We start from the raw sequence: 25,924 nt of genomic DNA, 5'->3' as shown, positions 1-25,924 counted from the left end.
TGTTCACCCTAGACGAGGAGATCCACTCCATGGCCCTTCACGTCAAAGCAACCACCCCTTCCTCTCAGTCATCCGTGCGGATTCTCTGACCAACGGATATCTATCAGAAAGCTTACTCGAAGGCTTCTTAGCCTTGTTGATATGCTGAGCCTGGAGCCACACTAAGTTTCAAGCATAAACTCAACAGCTTGTTGAGATACTTTTGATGTGTCTGTAGAGGTCTTTTTGCTCTTCGGCTACTATTACATCTACTGGCTTCTATAGAGACCCTTCTGTAGAGGCCTTATGATCTTCACTGAGCTATGCCAATCTTTATTGGCTTGGGGTCATGTTGCTCACACTAGGAACACTATTCTTAATTACACCTTATATCTTTCTACTTCCTTTACATCACTTGTAGATCTATGGAGACCACACCAATGGAGTTGCTACACCAAGGATATGTCAAATGAGCTGCTCTGATAACCCTAATCACCTTGCTATTGAGATGAAAACTATGGAGAGCCTAACCATGTTAGATTTATTGATCAAGCTTAACATATATCTACCTAATGATAAACTAATCTTATACTAATGACAACACCAATTTAAGGTGGATATGTGTGAGTAGCATTCATCACATGAAGATAGTGATAATTAGCTAAACTCAAGTTAACTAGGTTATAAGGTACATTAACTTGCACTCATAAAAAAACTTGAGGAATGTGCTCCATTTTGCATTGGTTGAAATGTCCCCCCCTCTCTCTCTCTCTCTCTCTCTCTCTCTCTCTCTCTCTCTCTCTCTCTGCACCTCAGTTCACAAATGCAACCATTCAACCTTTTATAATGTACACCTTGGAAAGATCTAGAGAAATCAAGCACAACCGTGCTAGATCCTCCACGCAATCCTCCTTAGTCCAGCGGCACATCTCTCTCAACAATTTAGATCACGACTCCATGTCCCTCTCTCGTATTCGAGCAGGATTTATATAAAAAAACAAGATGACAATTTAAAAAAAAAGATGACAACTGCACACTGCATATTAATCACACAACATTTATGTTAATCTCTCTCTCTCTCTCTCTCTCTCTCTCTCTCTCTCTCTCTCTGCTTGAGCTTTAGGTTCCAGGTGATTACAACATTAGCTTTGCAAGCTCATGTGGTATAATTCCAGCTTTGCTCATGTGGCTCCTTATTTGATAGGTTTGATACATGTTTGGGCATACTCATACACACTCCCTACCTTCCTTCTGCTTCATGGCACCACATTTCTCAACACCCCCCCTTGGTGCCATATTAGAGGTGGTTGGATGTGAGGTTTTACAAATACTTCACTCTCCTTAATATAGGTGTAGGTGGCTTGACATTTCGACTTAGAGATGGAACATATCTCCCTTGGGTGCTTAACTAGCTACTCTCAGGTGGTTAGGAGTGTCTACATTTGTATCACTTCCCCTAGGTGCTCTTTGGATACTTTTAGGTGGTAAAGCATGTTTACAAACACACAGACTTCCCTACTCATTTGGTGGCTTACAACATTAGGTTAGGGTAGTTGATAGCTCCTTTGTTTCTTAGTGCTTAAGTGAGTCTCTTGAGTTCTCTTCACTTGATGAGGACTCCTTGGTGCTGACTTTATGCTTCTTCTTTGATGTCTATGTTAATGTCATGGTAGCCTCTATGACTTGACTATGCTTCTTTGTTCTTCTTGTTGATGATGCCCTAGCTTTGTGTCGATGGAGTGTCCATAATTTGGGATTGTTTTCTTTATTATGCCTTTGGTGTACACCTCATGCTTTTTGCCACATAACACATATTTTGTGTGCTCATTTAGCCACTGTTACATCCTATTTTCGACTCATAGTCCGAGTAGGGTACATACTCATTTAGAGAAAGGCACTCTTCCTTCATCACACATACACGTAACACAACTCATGGATGCCTGATCATATTGGTGTCATAAATTTTTGGTGAAAATATTTTGATGATGATGACATTGATGGAGTTCCTAATTTTGATGGAGATTTCAAGGCCCAAGTTGATGAATATCATGCCAATACAAAAAATATTTTAGAAATACATGATAGTGTTTACTATTTCCCTCCTTAATGCATTGCATATGAACCACCTCTTTAAAGAGGATAAGGTTTATTAAACCTTATGGAACTTCCTTTTTTGAGGTTCGTGGCTCTTCCATTGATTGATTTGTTGTGGATAGGTGTGGAAAGCCCTTGCACCATAGAAAGAGTGCAGGAACAAACCAATATCATGGGGCTTTGCCTAACCACACTCAAGAGCATAAAGTAGCTCAACCAAGAAGCCAATATCCCATGACCTAGCTCACAATTTCATGGGCAAGGTGTGTCACTCACCTCGTGAATACTTGTGCTCGGGATTCTCATAGGAGACACTGTTGCCATGTAGCCACACTCCAAAGCTCCACTCCACTGCCTGCCACCACACTGCCGCACTCTAAAGGAAGCTCAACCCTCCTCATAGCTTACTCTCTCACACTCACTCTCTCACATGCAAGCAAGTAAGCACACGTAAGAGCTCACAAAAGCAAGCAAGCAATAACATAAGATAATAGATAGAGAACTTAGAGCACTCTAGTAAATTAGCATAAAAGAATGAGTCATGAGAGTTACATTTTAGGTTTTGTAAGTGACCTCCTCTAGAGTTCACACTCTTGGGCAGCCAAAGTTAAAAGTCTGGTCCTCGAGCTTATTTGGCCACCCTAGCTAGTGTAAACACCTATTCTAAAGCTAACACTCTCAACCTAAAATCCTGTGGTGCGCCTTTAATATACAAGTGGCGAGAACACACATAAAATATACAAAACATGGTTTTCAAGTGAATTCTGCACATTCCAGCGCCTGCGGCCCAAAGGTGGTGAAAATGATGTGGTGGTCAGCATCGACACCATAGAGGTCTTCGGTAAGGGTTAACAAGGTGTAACAATTTCTTGCTGAGGTATCCCCACCTACTCAATTGGCCCACTCTTTGTCCCTTCACAAACTTAGCCCCCTCACCCATGAACTACAAGATCGAGTGCTTGTAATGGCTAGACAAACAATAGGGCTGCCTTTGTGATCTCTACATCACACTAGGCATCATAGCCATGCTCACTCTTGATAAGGAGACCCACTCCATGGCCCTTTGCCTCAAAGCCAGCAGAGCCACCGCTTCCTTTGGGTGATCGACACACTCGGGCTCTCTCACCAAAAATGGATAACCATCAAAAAGCTTGCTCGAAGGCTTCTTGGCCTTGTTGATGTGCTTAGCCTAGAACTGCACTAAGTTGCTAGGTGACAGTCAACAACTTGTTGAGCTACTTTTAATGCATCTACATAAGTCTTCTTGCTCTTCGACTACTGTTGTGTCTACTAGCTTTTATAGAGGCCTTACTGAGCTATTGAACTCTTTACTAGCTTGGGTGCCTATTGCTCCACTAGGAACACTATTCTTAACTACACCTTCTATCTTTTTGTTTTATTGTCACCACTTTTATAAATCTATGGAGAGCACATCAATGGAGTTGCTACACAAGGGATATGCAAAATGAAGCTTGCTCTAAAAACTATTATGTTGTGTGGTGTTGCTCCCCTTTTTGGATCTACATAAAGAACACTATTTCTCTCAAACAAATGATACCCTAAAACCCCCTTTTATATGGGTGAGTACAACATTGTCTTTGCTAGCTCATGTGAGATAATTCCAGCATTGCTCATGTGGCTTCTTGTTAGGTTTGATACATGTTTGGGCTTACTCATACACACTCCCTACCTTCATTGTGCTCATGAGTCGGCGGGCATCAAGACCCCCTAGAGGGCTTCGAGGATCCAAGAAAGGTAGATTGGACCAAGATAGAGTTTGAGTGGCTACTATAGGCTGCTCTAGAGGAGAGTAGGTGCACAACACTTGAGCACATTGGCAGTTTTGGACCTAGTGGCACATCTACTGAGACTTATGAACATAGGGTTAAGACTTTTAAGATGGTTACACGTGCGGAGTGAGAGATGTGTGTGCATGCTGACTTCACTCTTTGGCTAAAGAGACTAGACATACTGCGAGGAACATAGGGCTCTTGAGACAATGCGGACAGGCATACTACTATGTGCACCCAGGGTGGAGGGTTGCACAGTGGGGTTCTACTATTTCACAAATAAGTTATAGAGGCGCTTGGGGCGAGATTGGCTACACTTGGATAGTGACAGTGACTAAACCCAGAGTAGTTGGGTTAGCACTTATTTTTGTAGTCATTATATGATATTTGTTTACTGTTATCTAGTGGTTAAGCCTAGAGTGGGCTAGCAACCTTATGTTGTAGTTTCATGATTTGTCCCATGTATTATTCTCTTATATTTATATATCATCCTATTTTAGTTATATAGAATTGTATCATTTCTCTATCTTTCTCTCCCTCTCTCTCCAAGGCACACATGCACACAAATATTCACACACACACACACACACACCCCTAATGTTTTCTCTCTTTTATTTTTGTTGCAAATTTATTGTGACAAAGGCCCATTTTTCATTTCTCTATCTTTCTCTCCCTCTCTCTCCAAGGCACACATATAGACAAACATTCACACACACACCCCCCTAATGTTTTGTCTCTTTCATTTTGGTTGCAAATGTGCATGACAAAGGCCCATTTTTCAATGTGTTGTGGCCTTAGAGAGCCCTCTCAAAATTGGGCCTTTTGCATGCACATTACAACCAAGTTTGATCCGATGGTAACCAAACTTTGTAAGAGTGTATATGTAGACCCCACGCTCACTCTTGTTTGTAAATTTTGGTCACCATCGGACCACATTATTCAATTGCAATATGCATGTCAAATGCCCAATTTTGAGGGGGCTCTCTAAGGCCACAACACATTTGGTTGCAATGTGCATGCCAAAGACCCAATTTTGAGGGGGCTCTCTAAGTCCTAATTTCTAGGGGGATCCCTAGGGGCACAACACATTGAAAATTGGGCCATTGGTACGCAGCACAATACAACCAAATGTGGTCTGATGGTGACCAAACTTTGCAAGAGTGTATATATGGACTCCACCCTCACTATTACAAAGTTTGGACTACATTTGGTTACAATGTGTGTGTCAAAGGCCCAATTTTGAGGGGGCTCTCTAAGGCCATAACACATTGAAAAGTGGGCCTTTGGCATGTACATTGTAACCAAATGAGCTCCGATAGTAGTGACCAAATTTTGTAAGAGTGTATATGTGGATCCCACCCTCATTCTTGCAAAGTTTGGTCACTATCAAACCACATTTGGTTGCACTATGCATGTCAAAGGCCTAATTGCAAAGGGGCTCTCTAAGGCCACAACACATTTGGTTATGATGTGCATGCTTCGAGAGGGATCTCTAAGGCCTAATTTTGGGGGGGATCTCTAGGGCCACAACACATTGAAAATTGGGCTTTTAGCATGCACATTGCAACCAAATGTGGTTCAATGGTGACCAAACTTTGCAAGAATGTATATGTGAACCCCACCCTCACTCTTGGAAAGTTTGGTCACTATCAGACTACATTTGGTTGCAATGTGCATGCCAGAGAACCAATTTCAAGGGGGCTCTCTAGGCCATAGCACATTGAAAAGTAGTCCTTTGGCATGCACATTGTAACCAAATGTTCTCTGATAGTGGTGACCAAACTTTGTAATAGTGTATATGTGGATCCCACCCTCACTCTTGTAAATTTTGATCACCATCGGACCACATTTGGTTACAATGTGCATGTCAAAGGCCCAATTTTGAGAGGGGGCTCTCTCAGGCCCACAACACATTAAAAATTAGGTCTTTGGCACACACATTACAACCAAATGTGGTCCAATGGTGACCTAACTTTGCAAGATTGAGGGTGGGGTCCCCATCCTCACTCTTGCAAAGTTTGGTCACCATCCCACATTTTAACACCAAACAAATTGAACCCCATGACCATCCATGGCATCCTGTTTGGAGGGGTCTCTTTGGCATAGAGCATCTCAGCAAATAGTAGTTCACCTACTCCTCATTACCATCAAGGGTGGTGACATCAAAGACATCATCCATGGTCGATAAATCTCTGTAAGCTCATCATAGTCAACTGCAAACATGGAACTAGCATTATGTGTTGCAGCAAGTATAACATGCATATGATACTCAGGTGTAATCACTCGCTCAGTCCAAGGATTTTCACATGCGGACATGACACACTCATCCTAGTCACCCTCACTGCATGCTTCACATGAGCATGCAAACCATCGTGTGAAGATAGTGGGGTCGCTCTACGAGAGGTGCTCTAAATGTAGTGGAAGCCCAAAGTGCCTGGAACTATATGACAGTTGAATGCCACCAAGCGATCGACGGTGCTGCCATCCACACAACAAAAATATATCCTGTCCATCCTCGCATCATGTGGGTAATAATAGGTTGCGCTACCACTCAAGTGCCCTATACACCACTCCACCACGTGTTGTTCATCTCTAAACCTCTCTACATCACGTCAAAGTTGGTGACATTGTAAAGTGTGCTTTGTGCATTGTTAGCCCATGTGTGCATGCACTCCATGTAAACTCACCCTTAAACCCCTTAGTAGGAGGGTAGCATCCACTTATATTAGCACGAAGATAGAGTGGGATTACTTCAGTAGGGGTAATTGTCCCCCATTCAAGAAAAGGGGGTTACAAGCATGAGGAGTGGTTAGAGGTTACATAGGAGAGTGGGGAACACCCACATGCTTGGGGGTTTACACTAGAGAGTGGGCTAGTGGGGTAGCCCGAGTCACTCATCCATTGTTAGAAAATCAAACCCCCCTAGACTTAAATATGGAAAAATTGAAGTACTGAAGCCTTTTATAACACAAGGTGGTACAAACTAATAAGAGCCTTCCAAGCACAAATCTAACCATAGAAATTGGGTAAGAAGGGCTGCAAGTACACTTGCATGGCCTCAAAACCTGTAAATTATCTCTCTCAACCAACAAAACCAACCCACACATAGTAACTATGGCACATTTAAAAATTCACCATCCTCACTCTCACTCTCTCCTTCCATTTATAGGAAGAATTAACACAAAGAGAAAATAAAGAACAAGAGTTTTTGCCAATGCAAGAGCGATAGAAAGAAGCATAAGATAAAGGAAGAAAAAGGTTGTAACCTCCCCAACCACCCAAAATCCCATGACTCTCTACTCCTCCCTTCTTCTATTTCTTGAAAATCTTTGTCTTTACATGACTTTTTATAACCTTAGAATAAGGTTCGTATTTTTACATTAAAAGAAATGAATGGAAACTCCTAATTTTGAGAAACCCACACACTTGAGTAATGGCTAAAAGAATTGTGGACCCACTATTTTGCTATGCCAATTACATATGATTTTACATTGAAAGCTTATCAAATAAATCCAAAAGCTTGATTATTGTCGATGTAGACCATAAAAATGTGCCAAAAATGCACAAATTTAGGGGTTGTCATTCCTCCTCCACTTAATTATGAAGTTTCCTCGTGAACACTTTGAAAAAAACACTTTGCCTTGGAATAAGCACCTCATCTTGATGAAGAAACCACAAACACTTTATCACTTCTCTTCTCTTCACATTGGACCACCTCAATCGGTACCCGTCCAAAAACTCTAACACACTTCCACACTTCACATAATCTCCAACTTCTTCTTCTTCTCCAACACTGATATTTATAAAGATTTTTCCACTTTGACTTTGAAAGAACAAGACACACCAATCCTCCAAAATGAACACGTGCACCCATAATCTTGACATAGAAGGCATGAAAACCACCTTCTTGAAGCACATCAAAACCATGGCTAAACCATGGTAAAATTCCCATCATAACATCAAACCATGGGAGCTTTAAAGCACTCCACCCACAAAAATGTGTGTGGATCCCAAATTTGAAAGGAAAAAGGTTTTATTAATGGGAAAAAGAAAAAAACTAAAACTAAAGTGGGTTCTTGTGCTGAGATGAGTATGAAATTCTTGGTAGAGAATCATGGGACTAAAATGAGAACTCTTCTCGAGACCCCAAGTGTGCAATGAAACGTAAAAGATTAGCTTCAAGATCTCTACATGTGAACATCACCTTATGAAGGACATTCACACCATAAAATTTTTAAAATCTTTTTAAATTAATAATGTTTAATACTTAAACCTTAGTGTTCTCTTTTGCAAATCGAGGTGTGTGGATGTTAATGCAAACTATAGGGAAGGTGACGTGGATTATATGATTGTGCAGAGCTATTTACAAGTCCTCCATTTGCCAATGCTATCATCTTCTTTTTCTATTTGCAAGAGATACACAACCCTCAAGACTCCACCATAGACGAGCGGCTTCTTATTTTGCACATGTCGTTTCAAGCGTACCTACCCCCCACCAATGAAGAGCTCACCGTCGATATCATCTTTATCTTCTCCTTATCCCATTATACGAGATGCCAACACTCTAACAGTTTGCATGGCAAAACTTGGTGAGGATGTTCTAGACAAACACAAAGGTAAGGAAGTTGTAGCTAAAACACAAGCTGCATATAATGGAGACGAACATCATGTCCATCATGAGTTTGCATTAAAGATCAAGAGTATTGTTGAATCCCTTAGATCTATTAATGTCTTAGTAAAATACAATGACTTGATGAGAATCTATTTGAATAAGCTTAGTAAAGAATACAAGCCATTCAAGACCTCTATTGTTGCTATAAGAGAGAATGTTGCCAACTTTCGGATTTGGTATCTATTTTAATCATAGAAGAGAAGTCTTTATGAAGAATCTTCCTCCCAAAACAAGAACATACCTTCTACTCAAATTCAGATAGAGGTAGAGATAGAGGTTGTAGTTGGGGCCAAGGTGGCAATGGCCATTTTGGAAATCAGAATTATGGATAGCAGCAGTTCATAATGATTCACATCAATAGCAAACACATACAGGTGGAAGAGGCCAATCTCAAGGCAACGAGAGCCAGAGAGGCCAAGGCAATCGACAAAGACAACAAATTCGGATCAAGTTCAAAGGATTTCTTTTATTATTGCAAACCAGGTTACTTTGCAGTAGGATGTCGCAAAGTAACAGAGTGGCATAAAAAGTGACAAGTTAGAGCAAAACAATTATGTATCTTCAAGCAAGCAAGCTAAAGATGTAGATGTGAGCATTTATTTGATATGCAGCACATGTTAAATTCAGTGAATTGACATATCCCACAAATGGTGATGATATATGGTATGTGGATTGGGAGCCTCTAACCACATGATGTCATTTGATGAGTGGTTTAGAGATGTCAAAAATTTAGAAAAAGTAGATTATGTAGAGATGGGGGATGAAATGGATCATCCTATTGCTCATATTAGGAATGTGCCATTGGCTATGCAAGATGGCAAGATGAAGTACTGGGTTGATGTACTTCATGTTCCTATCTAATACAACAAAGAATTTACTTTTTGTTGGGCAAATGATTAAGCATGGTTTGTACATATGCTTTAACCCTGAGGGGTGCTATTCAAAACAAACAAATGTCATTTGGTTACAAAGGGCAAAAGAGTGGGCATAATGTTTACTTTGGATGTAAGCATGCCTGAGGTGAAAGTTGCTATGTTTGCATAAGGTATAGGAGTTGTGGTCGATATCTATTGGGCTTGTGAATGAACAGATTGAAGTCTATACAAAATTCAGAAGTTGTGGACAAGTTTGCCAAAGTTTAAGGGTGGATGGAATGCATAAAGCATGACAATTTGAAAAGCAAACAAGAAATGTATTTCCACATGATAGGAATGTAACTAAGAGAGCACTGGATGTGGTGCACTCAAATATTGGTATTGACAAAGATGACATCAATGGGAGGATGTCATTACTATGTATCTTTCATTGATGACACATGAGGAAGATGTGGGTCTATTTCATGAAAGAGGAAAGTGAAGTGTTTACTCACTTTCAGAATTTTAGAATGTTGGCTGAAAAGCAAATATGTTTATTGGTTAAGTGCCTAACATCAGATGGAGGGGGAGAGTACTTCTCCAATAACTTCAATGAGTACTTGAGAAAGCATGGAATTAAGAGGTAATTCACATGCAAGTACACTCCACAACAAAATGGTGTTGTTGAGAGGAAGAATAGAAACATTACAGAGGTTTCTTGTGCATTGATGTGGCTAAGAAGACCATGCCTCACCATTATCAGGCTGAAGCAATTGCGACTATAGTTTACATTATGAATAGGACCCAGTGGCAGCGGCGGTAGTGCATAGCTTAAAAGTGTTTGGATGCATTCCATATGTACACATTCCTAATGAGCAATGCAGTAAGTTGGATCTAAGGGCTAAAAAATGTGTGTTCATTGGTTACTCCTTAAGCAAAAGGGGTATAGATGTTATAACCTTGTCACACGTGAGATGAGGGTGAGTAGGGATGTATTTAATGAGATGAGTAGTTGGTATGCTACTATAAAAGACTTGGTTAGGGCTGATGCAACAAAGCAGGTGATTGCATAAAGTATAGATTAGCAATCACAGTCATTGAGTGGACCAAGTAAGTCCTCTAGTAGTGGGTCTATTGATAGACCATGGAGTGGCAAGCTACGTCAGAAAATTAGCCTGCAGGTTAAGCAAGTGCATCACATAAAGTTAAAGAGATTTTTGATGAGTCTCTTGGTATGCCTGACATTTTAGTAGGGCATTCATATGTTGATGGTGGGGAGTCTAGTGGCTTAGAGTAGAGCTTTGATGAGGATTTTGGGATTCCAACTACTATCAGGATACCTAGTGCAAGGAAAGATAAGGTAGCCACAAGGACACCAAGGACAGATCCAGGACCAGGCAAGTTGGTAGGGTCCACCAAAACCTGCTTAGATATTGACGTATGATGGTTATGTAGCTCACCATTATGCATACATGGCAAAGAATGTGCAGAGGACGTTGTTGGGCATGTACATTAATAGAAAGCCATGAATAAAGAAATGGCTACATTGAGTGCAAATAAGACGGTGCCTTTGCCTAAGGGTAAAAAGGTTATTAGATGTAAGTGGGTCTAGAAAGTGAATCACAACTTGTATAGAAGAATTATCAAGTACAAGGTGAGATTTGTTGAAGGTTATGCTCAAACCTATGACATTGATTATGAGGAGACATTCAACAACGTTGCCAAGCTGGCAATGGGGAGAGTTATTATTGCAGTGGCTATGTTAAAAAGGTTGGGTTTTGCATCTGATGGATGTAAAGAATGCGTTCTTGCATGGTGAGTGCAAGAAGAAGTATATTTGGACCAACCACCTCGTTTTTACGAGGATTTGAGTCACCCAAATTATGTGTACAAACTATTTAACCCTTGTATGGCTTGAAGCACGAACTAAGAGCATGGCATGATAAGATTGCACAATATCTTATGACCATTAGCTTTCATATGGAAGATCCTATGTTGAAATTATGAATCAAGCTCTCCTAATGATAAGACATTTACCTAATGAGATGCTAATCTTACTCTAATGATAACACAATTAACATGACTAATCTAAGGTGGGTGATACCTAAGTGAACTCATGATAATGAGTGTGTACTAATTAAATTTCACTCAGGTTAATTAGACTTCAATATAGATTAACTTGGACAGAGAAAAACTTGATATGAGTGCAAGTGATATGTTCATGGCTTGAAATGGCCCCCTTTTATATGAGGAGAGTACATGTTGGCTTTGCTTACTCATGTGGGATAACTTTAACTAGGTAGCTTGGCACTCACTCATTTCAACACTCCCCCTTGATGCTAGATTGGGTAAAATTTTTAGGCTTCTCTTCCTCTATTTACTCACTCCCTTTTGTGCATGTTGGCACCACTTTCTCAACACCTCCCCTTGGTGCCAAATATTTGGGCTACTCAAGGTGATTAGATGTCGATTACAAAATGATTTTATCTTTTTACTTTTTCTACATTCCCCTGTGTGCTATGAGAAACTTTGGCCCATGTGCTACTTTGGCACTTCCTCCCCTTAATGCTACTTTGGCTCTAGGTGGGATGAATTTCTAGCTTGGGTACATCATTGGTCCGAGAGGCTGTTTATATGCACTTTTTGTAGGAAGTAGGATTTTTTACAACAAATTTTTGTTTAAGAAATGGGTAGTGAGGTGAATTTTTTATCTAAGGCTTTTTTCGCTTCTCTTTCTTCTTCATTGTATCTTTTCTTTTAGCCTTCATGTTTGTTTCCACTTATGTTTTGCTTATGCACACCTATGCTTGCATACTCATTGGTTGCAGCATTTTTACATAAATGGTATACTTATTTTTCACATACACAAACACTAGCGTGCTCATTCCATGTTTTTTTCCGATTTTGATGATGATCTAGAAGATGAAGAAATGCTGATGATTTCCTTGGCAAAGACATGTAAATGGACCCATCACACTCATGGACATTAGGATTTTATTTCCGAGAATCCTATGTGAACAACCTCTAATGGAAGAGTCTTCACACCATAAATTTTTAGCGCAAAAAGTTTTTCTTTTTCTTTTTGCTTTGGCAAAATGTTAACCTTTGGCTGGAGAGAAGGTAAGATCTGGAGAGAAGGCTGGAGAGAAGGCAAGATCTAAGACAAGAGAAACACTCTCTAGGGAAAAGGTTTGTGTGAAAGACGCCTTCCATAGAGATGATATAGTTGTGCATCGTATGAGTGCTCAAAAGAGGTATTGGCTATGGCGGCAACTTCACAGACCAAAAGTAAAGAAGTTAGGCTCTAGTTGCGAGTGTTGGAGGCTGCAAGCAGCCCTGTATCTCTGTTTGACATTGCAGGCAGTTGTGTCTCTTTTTGACGTTGCAGGCGCTTCTTGGATGCCCGTTTGCAGTAAAATGTTGTGGTTGCCTTTGCTCACACTTGTCTCTGCTCGCTCTCTCTGGCTGGAAAACTGCTTCCTTCTTTTGTTTCCGTGTTTTAGTAAAGCGTATGTTACTTAAACCTCTATTTCTCTCTATGCCCTCAAGTACCTCTCTCTCTCTCTCTCTCTCTCTCTCTCTCTTACTAAACCTTAATGAAGCAAGGATGTGGAGAAGTTTGTGAGCCTAAGCTAATTACTCACTAATCGATCCTTAATGATAATGAGTAAGGTACTTTTAATGATCAAGCATTAAACACCTATTAATCACTTGCTAATACTAAAGAACTAATCTAGAAGAGCTAGACTTGAGCTTTGATACCATGTTAAAATTATGGATCAAGCTCTCCTAATGATAAGACATCTACCTAATTAGATGCTAATCTTACTCTAATGACAACACAATTAACATGACTAATCTAAGATGGGTGATACTTAAGTGAACTCATGATGATGAGTGTGTACTAATTAAATTGTACTCAAGTTAATTAGACTCTAAGATAACATGACTAATCTAAGATGGGTGATACTTAAGTGAACTCATGATGATGAGTGTGTATTAATTAAATTATACTCAAGTTAATTAGACTCTAAGATAAATTAACTTGGACACATAGAGAAACCTGAGATATACTACGTGAGGTCCACAGTGGATTATGGCATTTTCTATGAGGTTGATATATACAGTTGTAAGTGTATGGATACACTGATGCAGATTGGGCTAGTAGTATCTTGGACAAAGGATCTACTAGCAGGTTTATGTTTTCCTTTGGAAGGAGTGGTGCTGTTATATGGAGCAGCAAGAAGCAGTTGACAGTTGCCTTATCAAGTACAGAGGCAGAGTACATAGGTGCTGCGATGGCAACATGTGAGGTAGCTTGGTTACGTAAGCTACTTGGAGATTTGGGGATGCATGTGGATAGGCACATTGCCATCTATTGGGGCATACAATTGGCCCAGGAACATAGTGTTTCATGCACATAACAAACTTTGAGAGGTCCATTATCACTTTATCAGAAAGAAGGTCTTGGCAAGAGATGTTGATCTCGTGTACGTTGTACAGAGGAGCAGGTAGCTCATATTTTCACCAAGGCCTTAGGAGTAGAGAAGCTTCATAGATTTCATACTATGGTTGGAGTCTTGGAGATGAAGTTGACCACCATGATGGGAGTGTTGAGATCTTAAGCTCAACACTCATTATGAAGAGGTGAAGATAATCTAGGCTTTATGGAGGAGGTTTAGGAGAAGAAGTAGGAGTTACCTCCTTAATTCATGCACATGAGTTTCTATGCAAAGATAATGTAGACATTAAGCCTATTTAAGAGGCAAATAGCTTAATACAAAGTGTGCTTGATTATGCTAATCATCTTGGTGATTAAGTTAACTCATATACTAAAGGAGTTGCCTCCTTAATTCATGCACATGAGTTTCTATGCAAAGATAATGTAGACATTAAGCCTATTTAAGAGGCAAATAGCTTAATACAAAGTGTGCTTGATTATGCTAATCATCTTGGTGATTAAGTTAACTCATATACTAATCTTGTTAGTTTAAGCTTTCCATTATGCATAACTATGTTGCTCCTTGATCACTATGAGCCTCCATGATTCTATTAATTGGTATCAGAGCCAAGTTAATTAGTTATTAGCATCCCTATTTAAGCTTAAAAACTTAAATTAGTGTTAATCCTTTTTATTACCAATAATCACTCTTTTGAAAGCTGTTTGTAGAACCACCCTTAAATGGAGTGCTCATATCTCTCTATCTAGGGCATCATTTCCAAAGCCATCATTTGGGCCATAAACCTCTCTCAAGGGCGCATAAGCTCAGTACATACATCAATCGAAATGACGCATGCTGCATCTCGAGAGGAGGCACCACATTCGCCCCAAAAAACTTGATAAAAGCACCTTAATCTACTTATTCTAAGCACACAAACTCAAATTAAGTTGACCCCGAGGGTTTTCCTGCATGGCAAGCGCGATTATGGTGGGCTAAAAAATGAGTAAAATCGCTTCTATATATTGATTTCAGCACTGTGGGAGATCTGCCAACATTTTGTGCTTAAGCTAAGATTAAGATTTATTTAATCCATTGTCTAGCAGCTTTAATTTCAAGATCACTGATTGTTATTACTTGCCCCAAAGGATCTCTAGCTCATTCAAAGCCTAAAATGCCCAAATCAATACTCCAAGGCATCACTATTTTCTCCTCATAAATAGTAAATTAGTAAAACTAATCACTACTTAATCATGCTTAATCTCAATAATAATGATGTAATTTGGTGGTCCGTTCACACTCTTATCATTGCATCCTCAAAATGCCCTATTCAAGTGAATAATCTATGAATATGGGTGATATTAAAAAGACGATTAAAAAGGTAAAGGAGAAGCCACACTACTATCACTATGCTTATGTAAGGGCCATGGGTTTAAATGAATTTTCGAGCACCAATATGCATATGTATGGAGAAAGTGAATTCTAGTTTTTGCCATTAAATCTATAAAGGGAGTAGACACTGCTTTTTGGGTGATTTTCCCAAAGGTAAGACCTTCCATAATGGCTTATTCAATGAAGATGCATAAGTTTGAAGGTCAAAACTTCCAGAGTTGGCAAACTAAAATTAAGTTCACTTTAATGAAGAAAGGATTGTGGAATTTTGCAAATGGAAAAGACAAGAAGACCAGTACCAGGGATGCATAAGCTACATGGCTAGGTAAAGACAAAAAAGCACTTGCCATTATAGCCTTGGGTTTGAGTGAAAATTTAATCCTTCACATAGATGGGAAGGAAACGTCAAATGAAGCTTGGGAAACAGTGGTGTGAGAAAGACAAACATGCTTCTATAGAGGCACTTTATGGTGTTATCCACGATAAGGGTTATAATAATGATTTAGTGCATCACCTAACAAAAGTTCTTTTGGTTAGCCAATGATGCAAAAAAGACACATAGAATGGTAAGTGGTTATTAAGTGTAAGTGGACATAATACTTCAATATTGATGACATGGAAGTGTCAACCAATCAAATGGGGTGAGCAATGCTAAAAACCCCATTTGTATTGTATTTTTCTTGACTAAAATCTTAAAAGTACAATCGAAATCAGGCATTGCCTTTATTTTCAAGGGATAAGTTTAGACAACTAACTTCTAATCCCTACATTTTTCAAATTTTTAGCGCCAAATCCTACTTACTTTTGAGCATCAACTTTATTTTGATTAGTCAAAATTTTATTTTTTGAACAGTGGTAGTTGATAGAAATTATATTGGAAAATGGTCTTTAGAGTGGTAATTGGCCAAATTGGGCATCAAAACTAAGTCCATGTTAGAAGCAACTACTAATATTGTACTCTAAATTGTTAATGAGTAATGGCCCTTATATGGTTAGTCTATGCTAGGTATGATTTGGGTGCTCTGCCCTGTGAGGTAGGGACTTTAATTCTCATATCAACCCATGCTACATATATATGTGACTCTTTTATCCTATATTTATATATTTATAATGAAAGATAAAAAGTAATGCTTTAGGTCACAGGGCATGAATGTAGTAGGCTTTTCTTTCAAACTCCTTTGGATTAAAGGTGTAAGTTGGGCTATCATTGTTGCTAACATACACTTTTCCTTTGGATTAAAGCTGAAAGTTAGGCTATCATTGTTGTTTCTAACATTTGACATGTGTCTAATAAGAGGTTAAGAAGTGTAAATTGTAGTGTCACAATTAGATAGCTTCTAGGATAGAGATGTGTCATAATTAGATAAAGTAGCTCTAGGATAGATATATCCAGACAACTACCTATAAAGTAGCTCTAGGATAGATATATCCAGACAACTACCTATACACATTATTCCCTGAAAGTCTAGACAAGGTGGCTTCTAGGATAGATATATCTAGACAACTACCTATACACATTATTCCCTTAAACTCTATTAAATCTTTAAACTTTTGTAGGTTGAAAATGACATTGTCTTGACTCCCTCCATGCTAGTGGTGGATGGTACAGAGGTGGGCACACCAATCATGAAGAAAATGAGAATATGGCGATAAGTGGGTAAGGATGAAAATAAATGTAAGCTTTGAGTGTTAAATGGCTTATGCTTATCTTTTACAATACTTTTATGCCATGTTAAGAGGTAACCTATTTTTTTAATGTGTGGCTTATGCTTATCTTTTACAATAGTTTTATGCCAAGTTAGGAGGTAACCTCTAATTCGTTGATGGATGGAGCAACGAGTTAAAACTTTTTTATTCTCATGCACTAAAAGGTGCAATGTAGGCTATCAAGAGTGCTAATTCTTAATACGCACATGGAGCAATGTGTGTCAAATATGGAAGGTAAGAAACTGGGCACTTATTAAGAGTGACTATTTAACTAAAGTGCTCATGTTAGGGTGGATGATCTAGTGTTTATATAGAAATGTATGATTGAGAACCATTAAGGGAATACCTAGAAGTGGCATTTGACTCAAGCATTATAGAGTGCAAGCTTGATGTTTAAGTTCTAGAGTGTGCATTTGTAATGCTCATTAATTAACATACGTAAAAGATGTTGGATTTGTGACATGGGCTCTTTGCCTACTTTCAAATTCATCTCTTTGGTTAGAATTGTGAGGTTTTTGTTATGGGCTATTTACCTACATACAAATTTCATCTCTCTTGTGCCCTTTGCCTACGTACAAATTTCATATCTCTTGTGATATTTGCCCTTTGCCGACGTACAAATTTCATCTCTTTAATTAAAATTGTAAGGTTTGTGATATCGACTCTTTGCCTATGTGCAAATTTCATCTCTTTTGTGATATAGGCTCTTTGCCTCTGTATAAATTTCATATCTCTTTGGTTGAAATTGTAAGATTTGTTGATATAGGCTCTTTGCCTTCGTACAAATTTCATATCTCTTTGGTTGAAATTGTAAGATTTGTTGATATAGGCTCTTTGCCTATGTACAAATTTCATATCTCTTTGGTTGAAATTGTAAGATTTATTGATATAGGCTATTTGCCTATGTACAAATTTATCTATTTGGTTAAAATTGTAGTTACCACTCAAGATCTCTCTAGATTACTATTCCTTCAAGAGCATTATATTGTGAGTGGCGTGGAAAGTGCTATTGCGAGATGACGCGTGGCATGCTTGCCAAGGTTTAGCTCCTAGTCAGTAGAGGAGGGTATGAAGGAGACATATGATTCAGAAAGGAGGAGAAACATCAACCATGAAGTATGTGGGAAAGTTAGGTTGAGTTTTTTGGTAATGTGGAGTGAGTGGCTCGAAAGGGGGGCACGTGAGCACCTCTGATATAGTGGGGTGGCATGATGCAAATCTTTGTTTGTACTATTCGAGAAGAAGTTTTTTTTGGTCAAGAAATGGGTACTTTTAGGGTTGGTTTAAAATTACATGTATTAACCCTTGAGCAGTGCGCTCGAAAAAAACCCGAGTTTAGTGTGATATCACCTTCAAATTTAAAAAATACCTGCAAATTTATAGCTTGAAGGTGCCAATACTTACAAAATTTGAGGGAATATAATACAAATACCTTCAAAAAAAAAAACTCTTCATTGATAATTTAGTAATTTTATATATGAAAGTTTTCCAATTTTTGAGAAAATGGTTTTTTGCCTTTGAGGGTAACTTTTAACCAAACTCTAACTAGAGTTCAAACGAAAGAACGCACGTGATCCAAAAAGGGTCGCACTCGTCCATAAAAAAGTTCAATATTTAAAGGCGACGTCCGGCTCTGTCAGTATTAGGTGGCTGTATAATTTAATTAAAAGTGCGCAAGAAAAGGCGCACGTGCTTGGCACTCATCAAACGGAATGAGTCCATATAGGCAAATAGTTACATCAATGAAAGAAAGCAACCGGCAATAGCCCCTGTACCGGTCGTCGTCTTCTCCACATCAACAGAAAGCTTCAGTTTTGTGCTCATTTTTTGTTGTACAGGTTTTTTGTTGGCTTTTGAGGGCTCTGGCTATGGCGAACTCTGCAACCTCTTTTGAGAGCTGATTCTGCAGACGAGGTAAGCTTCTTGATTTCTCTTAGATTGCGCTAGAGCAGATCGAAAGAATCGCGGACTGCAAGTCTTAACCTAATTTGAACCATAGCCCTGAGCTTGACCTTGAAAACGCTTCTCTTCTTTTCCTCAGGAGGATTGATCTTAAATATGGCAAAAGAGCAGCCAATTGTGGCCAGGGATTTTCTTGGGCTGGGCAAGATGGAGGATAACACAGAAAGGGATGATTTAGAGGGTAAACCTCATGCCTTCCATGATGCAGACCTCTCCACCTTTCTGAGCCTTAAGAAGAGTGGCATGCTTTCAAGTCTTCATGAAAGCAATGTTGATGGGATGATGGGACCTGCAGCAGCTTCCATTAATGGCTGCACTCTTCTCAACAGCATGGCATTTGCAGGTACTCAAGACTGCCATATACTGAATTATTGTTTTTTGGCATTTTTCATAGGATTCAAAATTTCATGGGTCTGCACAGGGCTTGCCATGGTTGTCCATATTTTATTTTGGGCAGTTTTTTTGGGCTTCATTTGAAGAATTTATGTCAAACAGTGTTCCTTGATTGTATACAATTTTATGGGCATATTGTGGAGAATTAAACTTTTCTTGGATCTAGGCTTCACTTTCTTTGGCCGTGCATTTTTGTTTTGTGAAACGATGCGTTTGTCAAAGGTGCATATATTTACCCAAACATGGCAAGGGTGCATCAATTAATGTGCTTCCACGAGGCACATCAATTAATGTATCAACCTTAGCTTGTGCCCCAGACCTCCACCCCCAGGACTGTCCACTGTCTCCACACACAACCCCTCACCCCCTCCCCTGAAAGTGCACAAAATAACTCAGGTATAGTGTAATTGCAATCTGGACCTCAAAATTCAATAACATACTTTCAAATTTTGAGTCAGATGGTTTAGAAATTGGTGGCTTCTGGAGTTTTTAGTAATAAGAAGTTTTCCACCTATACATGGAAAAGTATATTTTGAGCATTGCCTTCGACCCCATCCCATCCCATTGCCTTCTGTCCCCTCTTTTGGCGGTCGCTGCCCCCTCCCCTCCTAGCTACTAAGAAAGAGAGAGAGAGAGAGAGAGAGAGAGAGAGAGAGAGAGAGATTTTATCTAGGTCTAATAAAGACCAAATGGGTCTATGAGACCAAAAGTGTTACATAAGTTCCATGTGTAAACTGAAGATCATAAACATGGTGTTAAAAGGTGCCAAAGAAAAATAAATCCGTGTACTGAGAAGAGAGAGAGAGAGAGAGAGAGATCTACCATGCAAGCAAGATAGGTTGCCGTGTGTTCCTTAAAGGGATTCTTCTAGTGTCTCTGAATCCTTGGCATTTAAAATGCCAAGAAATGAAATATTATGTTGTTATCAATTGAAATGCCGAATTTAGGCATGACAGGCACATATTGGGTATAGCAGATTGTTATTATTTCTTGGAGAATCTATCTTGCCAGGATTTTCTTGCATATGGTATTGGACATAGTTTTTCAGGATCAATTGAATTTTTTTTGGAGACTTAATGCAACTGTTACTAGTATGTGTGATGGGGAGAGCTAGCCCACATGGTGGCACACCATTTTCAGCTGCCATTGATGGACCCATTAAGCAGAAGCCCCCAAAGCAGAAAAGATTTTGGCCTTTCTAAGCTGGAGATGGGTGGATGCCTGAGAAAAATCCAAAAAAGGCGTCAGGTTTGCAGGATTCAAACTCTGCTTGGGTTTTTCAGAGGCTCCAGCCTTACCAGTTCACCTTACTATCATTCGATGAAGATTCTTGCTCACAGCTTTTGATAACAGAAAAGGTGGATGCCTGTGGATCACAAGGTTCTGGCTGGATGCTATGAACACGGCCTACCGCACGCACATGCACACTTGTGAACAATGTTTGCATGTGTCTGTATGGTATGCGCACACAGTGCGCGTGCACATATGTATGTATGTGTGTGTATACAGACTCAAATTATGGATGCACAGAGAGAGAGAGAGAGAGAGAGAGAGAGAGAGAGAGAGAGAGGCACATATGTATGTATATGAGAATCTACAATGCTGCACATGTTGCCTTTTTTGGGGGGCAAGAAAAGGGATCGATGATAAAAAATTTGCCAGTGTGCTTTGTATAGACCTTAAAATCCTGACTTTATTCACTTTATTATTACTAGGTATGAAGAATCCTATATGGAATAAAGCTGCTACCATGCAGCATCTCCACCCTGTTAGGAGTAAAGAAAGGTTTGTTGAGCAGAGTGCTGAAAATCTTCCCGGGAGATCAGTTTCACGTATTGTGCATCCCTCGCAGGTGCAAGATCTTGTCAAACTATAATATGCATTATGTTCTTAGGTGCTCTGAATTCTCTTCAATAGAGTGATTCTATAAACTGGATGGCTCATGCAATGAGTATAACCAACATGCTACTTTCTTTGTTTTTAAGATACATACATATGGCATTCGCATACACATACACATCTACACACAAACATAGATAAATGTACATAGATATATGCACACAACCATGTGCACATACACTCGTAGATACATACATTTATACTACATACATCTACACATACCACCACCCCCACCACACATAAATAGATAGGCACATACAATCACATACATATGACATTCATCTACACATGCATACATACCCACACACATACATGGATATATACATACATTCTGGTACACACACACATACATACATAGATACATATCACATACATTCTCAGATACATAGATATATATCATATTCATCTACACATGCATGCACACATATGCGTAAATACATACCACAACCCCTGTCAGAATGCGCAGCGGAAGACTAACGCACGTAGGAGACGCATCACCAGCGAGCACCACGAACACCCCCAACGGGCACTGCAGCATCACTCCACTGGGCTCCCATCTCCCGGTGAACTGCCTCCCAAAACACCGGCTAGAGGAGATGACTATGACAAGGTGCCACTCTAGCCTATATATGGTTCTTCAACTTCCCATGCTTCCACTTATGGGATGATCCAAGGCACCTTCTAGCCATAGATCACACGCTCGAAATCGCCAACCTTCAAACACCCTCCCTCGATTCGAGCTCCGCAAGCCACCGAGGCACGAGGGGGTCGCCTAGGAACACACGCCTGAGCTGCCCAGGACCACACATGCCCGGGCTCTGATACCATGTCAGAATGCGCAGCGGAAGACTAACGCACGTAGGAGATGATGACCAGATCTGGGAACACAAGAGCAAAACGCAATGCAAAAAATAACAGCACAAGAGAGAGAGAGAGAGAGAGAGAGAGAGAGAGAGAGAGAGAGAGAGAGAGAGAGAGAGAGAGGCGTGTAACTCTGCTCTATATACACAAGAAGAATCCCGGAATGATACAAAATGGAATGGGGGCCATGGGGCCATTTTATATGGCCCCAAATACCCAGTCGGCTTGTGCTAAAGGCAACCAACTGCCTCACAACTGGTGTCATCCAGTCGGCAATCATTAGAGAGGTCCACGACCTGTATAATCCAGTCGGCCTGCTCCAAAAGGTGAACACGTGCACACTAGTGCAGTCGGCCAGCCACTGGGTCATCCTGCCATCATAGGGTAGCCACCCAAACCATGGAAAAATAGGAAAAAATGGGAAAAAAATATGGAGAGTGGGGAAAAATGAGAACAACACCTACAAGGGCGGGCACACCCACAACAAAGGCCATGGTGTCTACAGAAAGACAGGAGATGACTTCTAACACTCCCTCTCAGCTCTTGGCTGTGGAACCAACCACAAGGAGCTGGGGTGCCGCCTGAGCAAATCCTGAGATAGCGACTTCGTGAAGAGGTCCACCGTACTGTCCTCCGTTGAACAGAACTCTAGCAAGATGTCATCAGCTACGAGATGTTCACGAACAAAGTGCCTCTGGATGACCATGGGTTCCTCCGGTGGAAGCCCAATCCTGCAATGCAACCTCTGTAGCCGCACCACCTCACAAGCAGCATCACAAGTAGCCCGGTACTCTGCCTCTGTCGTAGATAAGGCAAAATATGACTGCCTCTTACTTCTACTTCAGGCCCAGGAGCAGTTTTATGGAGCTCTCCTCATGTCCGGATCTCCTCCCCACACCGAGTCTCTCCAACCGCGGAGTTGGACTCCATCAATCAATCCCCCTCCTGTGTAAAAGAGTCCATGATCCTTCGCATGCCGCAAAAACCATATGCTTTACATGATTGATTACCTGCGGTGTGCAGTTGAGGAAGATAAACGAACGGACCCTGGCGTTGACACGATCCCACATCTGTGCCTGTGCCTCCCGGTCCTTTCAGATCGACGGTAACTCCCCTTTCTCTACTTCCGGCCGTGGAACCCCAACAACGATGAAATCAGCGAGGTCGTAAGACTCCAGAACAGATTCCATCATAACCTTCCATATACCGTAGTTTTTCCCGTCCAACTGACGGTCCACTGGGAACGTGGGAGTGTCGGGATCTTCACATGCCTCTCCGCCATCTCTAACAGATCTGCCATTGCAGGGATGTACTCTGAAAAGGGGTGGGTGGGTGGGAACAAAGAAGAGCTTACACCTGCAAGTGGCTGTCCAGCAAATCAGCCCGCCGTCCTCTTGCTTCTCCTCTTCGCAAACAGTCCCGAACAGTCTACCAATCAGCAACACAACAGTCCCCCTCTTGCTCACACAAATCCCAAGAACTATCTAGAGCCTAGGCTCTGATGCCATGTCAGAGTACGCAGCGGAGATGATGACCAGATCTGGGAACATGAGCAAAACGCAATGCAGAAAATAACAGCACAAGAGAGAGAGAGAGAGATAGAGGCGTGTAACTCTGCTCTATATACACAAGAAGAATCCCGGAATGATACAAAATGGAATGGGGGCCATGGGGCCATTTTAAGGCAGCCGACTGCCTCACGACTGGTGTCATCCAGTCGGCCATCATCAGAGAGGTCCACGACCTGTATAATCCAGTCGGCCTGCTCCAGAAGGTGAACACGTGCACACTAGTGCAGTCGGCCAGCCACTGGGTCATCCTGCCATCATAGGGCAGCCACCCAAACCATGGAAAAATAGGGAAAAATGGGGAAAAAATATGGAGAGTGGGGAAAAATGAGAACAACACCTACAAGGGCGGGCACACCCACAACAAAGGCCCTAGTGTCTACAGAAAGACAGGAGATGACTTCTAACAACCACCCCCCCCCCTCCCTTTTTACCACCACACCCAAGCCCCCTACATGCGCATAGAGAGGTAGACATAGATATTACATTCATCCACACGTGCACACATGCATAGATACACACATACAACCATGCATGGATTTTTTTCATGTGTGCAGCTGAGCAGTAACCCAGAACACCATGGGTTGAGATCTTTTTTCTCCTTTTTGGCAAGGCATGGTGGCAGGGGGATTTCCCAATGAATATTTCCATCCAGGCACGCGAAGAATGTGGTCCTTCAGCTCACTTCTCAGGTGGTTTTGTGGGGTCTGTGCCCAAAAGCATGCTCTCTTTCTCCATGCCAGATGTGAATGTTCTTGGTGGTGTTCCGGCTGCAACAGAAATAAGGTACTTGTGTGCTATTGTGCTGCCATGAGATTAATCATCAAATTTTTGAGTGGTTTGAATATGGCTATTTGTCTAAAACATCCTTTTTGAACCTTTTGATAGGATGCCTTCATCCGGTCTTACGGAAACGCAAGGCAGTGCACCACTCACTATTTTCTATGCTGGCAATGTTAACGTCTTTAATGACGTTTCTGCAGAAAAGGTAGCTGTCCTCAACTAATAAATATTTTGCAAAATTGGGTTATTGATTCTAAAATATTGGCCTTGGTGGTGCTTTGCAGGCACAAGCAATCATGTTTCTGGCGGGTGGTGGTAATGCGCAATGCAATCCAGTTGAGTTGCTTACTGCTGCTGTGGCCTCTGATAGTATGCCTGGTATGGTCACTCCTAACCCACATAATAAACCCCATGTTAATCTACAAAGTGGCGAGACTGTTGCAAGCCTCAAAGCCACAGCTAATCAAGTCAGCCATAACGCTACTAACATGCAACTCAACTTTGCACACCCAAATATTCCTTCACTTTCAAGCCCACTTCCTTCAGGCCAGCCTGTTGTTCCTAGAGGTATGGACTGTAATTTTCTGGTTAAATGTGGTCACTGTGGCAGCTTTGAAAACTAGAATTCATTAAATGTGCTAGTGTTTGTTTTTAAAATTTCCAGCTTTACCTCAAGCTAGAAAGGCATCACTCGCTCGCTTTCTCGAAAAGCGCAGAGAAAGGTGAGCCATGACTATTCACTTTCTTTGATTTTGACTTCCAGCACAAGTGGTCTGTCATCTTTGTAGTTGGCTTGGACTCTAGGAAAGCACACGCACACAGTGTGCATGTGTGTGGAGAGAGAGAGAGAGAGAGAGAGAGAGAGAGAGAGAGTTTTGGACCTTTTCTGTTGGAATTTTACATTTCCTCGATGCTAGGGTACAATCGAAATCCCCATATTCTTTAAATCAAGAGGACTCGTCGTTGCCAGAGGAGAGATTTTCAAGCTCAAATGATCCCATCTCTTATATACCTTGTGGTGACAAAAAGAGAGCTCCCATGTCTAGCTGGATGGAGAGGATGTCAGAGAATTCTACATGTGACATGGTTGTGAAAGAAGAACCCAACGTTACGGCAACTTGAACTTTGATTTGTGGTGCTGAAGGCAAGGTGAAAATTTAAAGATTTGTTTAAGCATCATATATTGTATACTAAAAAACATGCTCTACTCTTTTCGCTTGTGGCACCAAAACTTTTCGCCAGTCTATGAAGGCATACAATATGTATTATTATGATGCTTGTAATAATGAACAAAGATTCAACCACAAAGGGAAAGCCTTCATACTCTTGGATTGATGCCTTCGTGCTCTGGAGTTCCAATTGTGAGCATTCTTCTTGCAACAACTTAAATCTATACAATAGGATGTTTTATCTGAGATATGCTATGGGATGGTGGTTGAGTTTCCTAGGTAGATTTGCTCTCTTTTAGGCTTTGGCTTTTTTTTTTCTCCAGTCAAATTTACTATGACTACTTAATACCTTGTCAGTGCTG

The 25,924-nt window shown here is 40.6% G+C and overlaps 1 protein-coding gene across 3 annotated transcripts; it reads left to right on the top strand.

Annotated features, from left to right (window-relative positions):
• The first annotated feature begins 18,702 nt into the window (after nt 1-18,702).
• On the top strand, nt 18,703-25,701 carry LOC147622476 (protein TIFY 4A-like). Of its 3 annotated transcripts, XM_086822058.1 has the most exons (9): nt 18,703-18,841; nt 18,969-19,232; nt 20,998-21,134; nt 24,224-24,396; nt 24,499-24,598; nt 24,678-24,771; nt 24,940-24,960; nt 25,058-25,115; nt 25,311-25,701. In XM_086822058.1, exons 2-9 carry the CDS (start codon nt 18,986-18,988, stop codon nt 25,513-25,515), a joined length of 1,035 nt encoding a protein of 344 aa, XP_086678184.1. In that variant the 5' UTR covers nt 18,703-18,841; nt 18,969-18,985; the 3' UTR covers nt 25,516-25,701. The 3 variants fall into 3 exon arrangements, with proteins under 3 accessions (XP_086678184.1, XP_086678185.1, XP_086678183.1); XM_086822059.1 differs by lacking the exon at nt 24,940-24,960; XM_086822057.1 differs by having other exon boundaries at nt 24,678-24,960.
• The last annotated feature ends 223 nt before the right edge of the window (nt 25,702-25,924 follow it).

This window comes from Cibotium barometz, chromosome 28 (assembly GCF_041138505.1).
Source record: "Cibotium barometz isolate CiBa-2024 chromosome 28, ASM4113850v1, whole genome shotgun sequence".
NCBI lineage: Eukaryota > Viridiplantae > Streptophyta > Polypodiopsida > Cyatheales > Cibotiaceae > Cibotium > Cibotium barometz.
The sequence above is the reverse complement of the archived record's forward strand: the minus strand, read 5'-3'. Positions and strand labels throughout refer to the sequence as shown.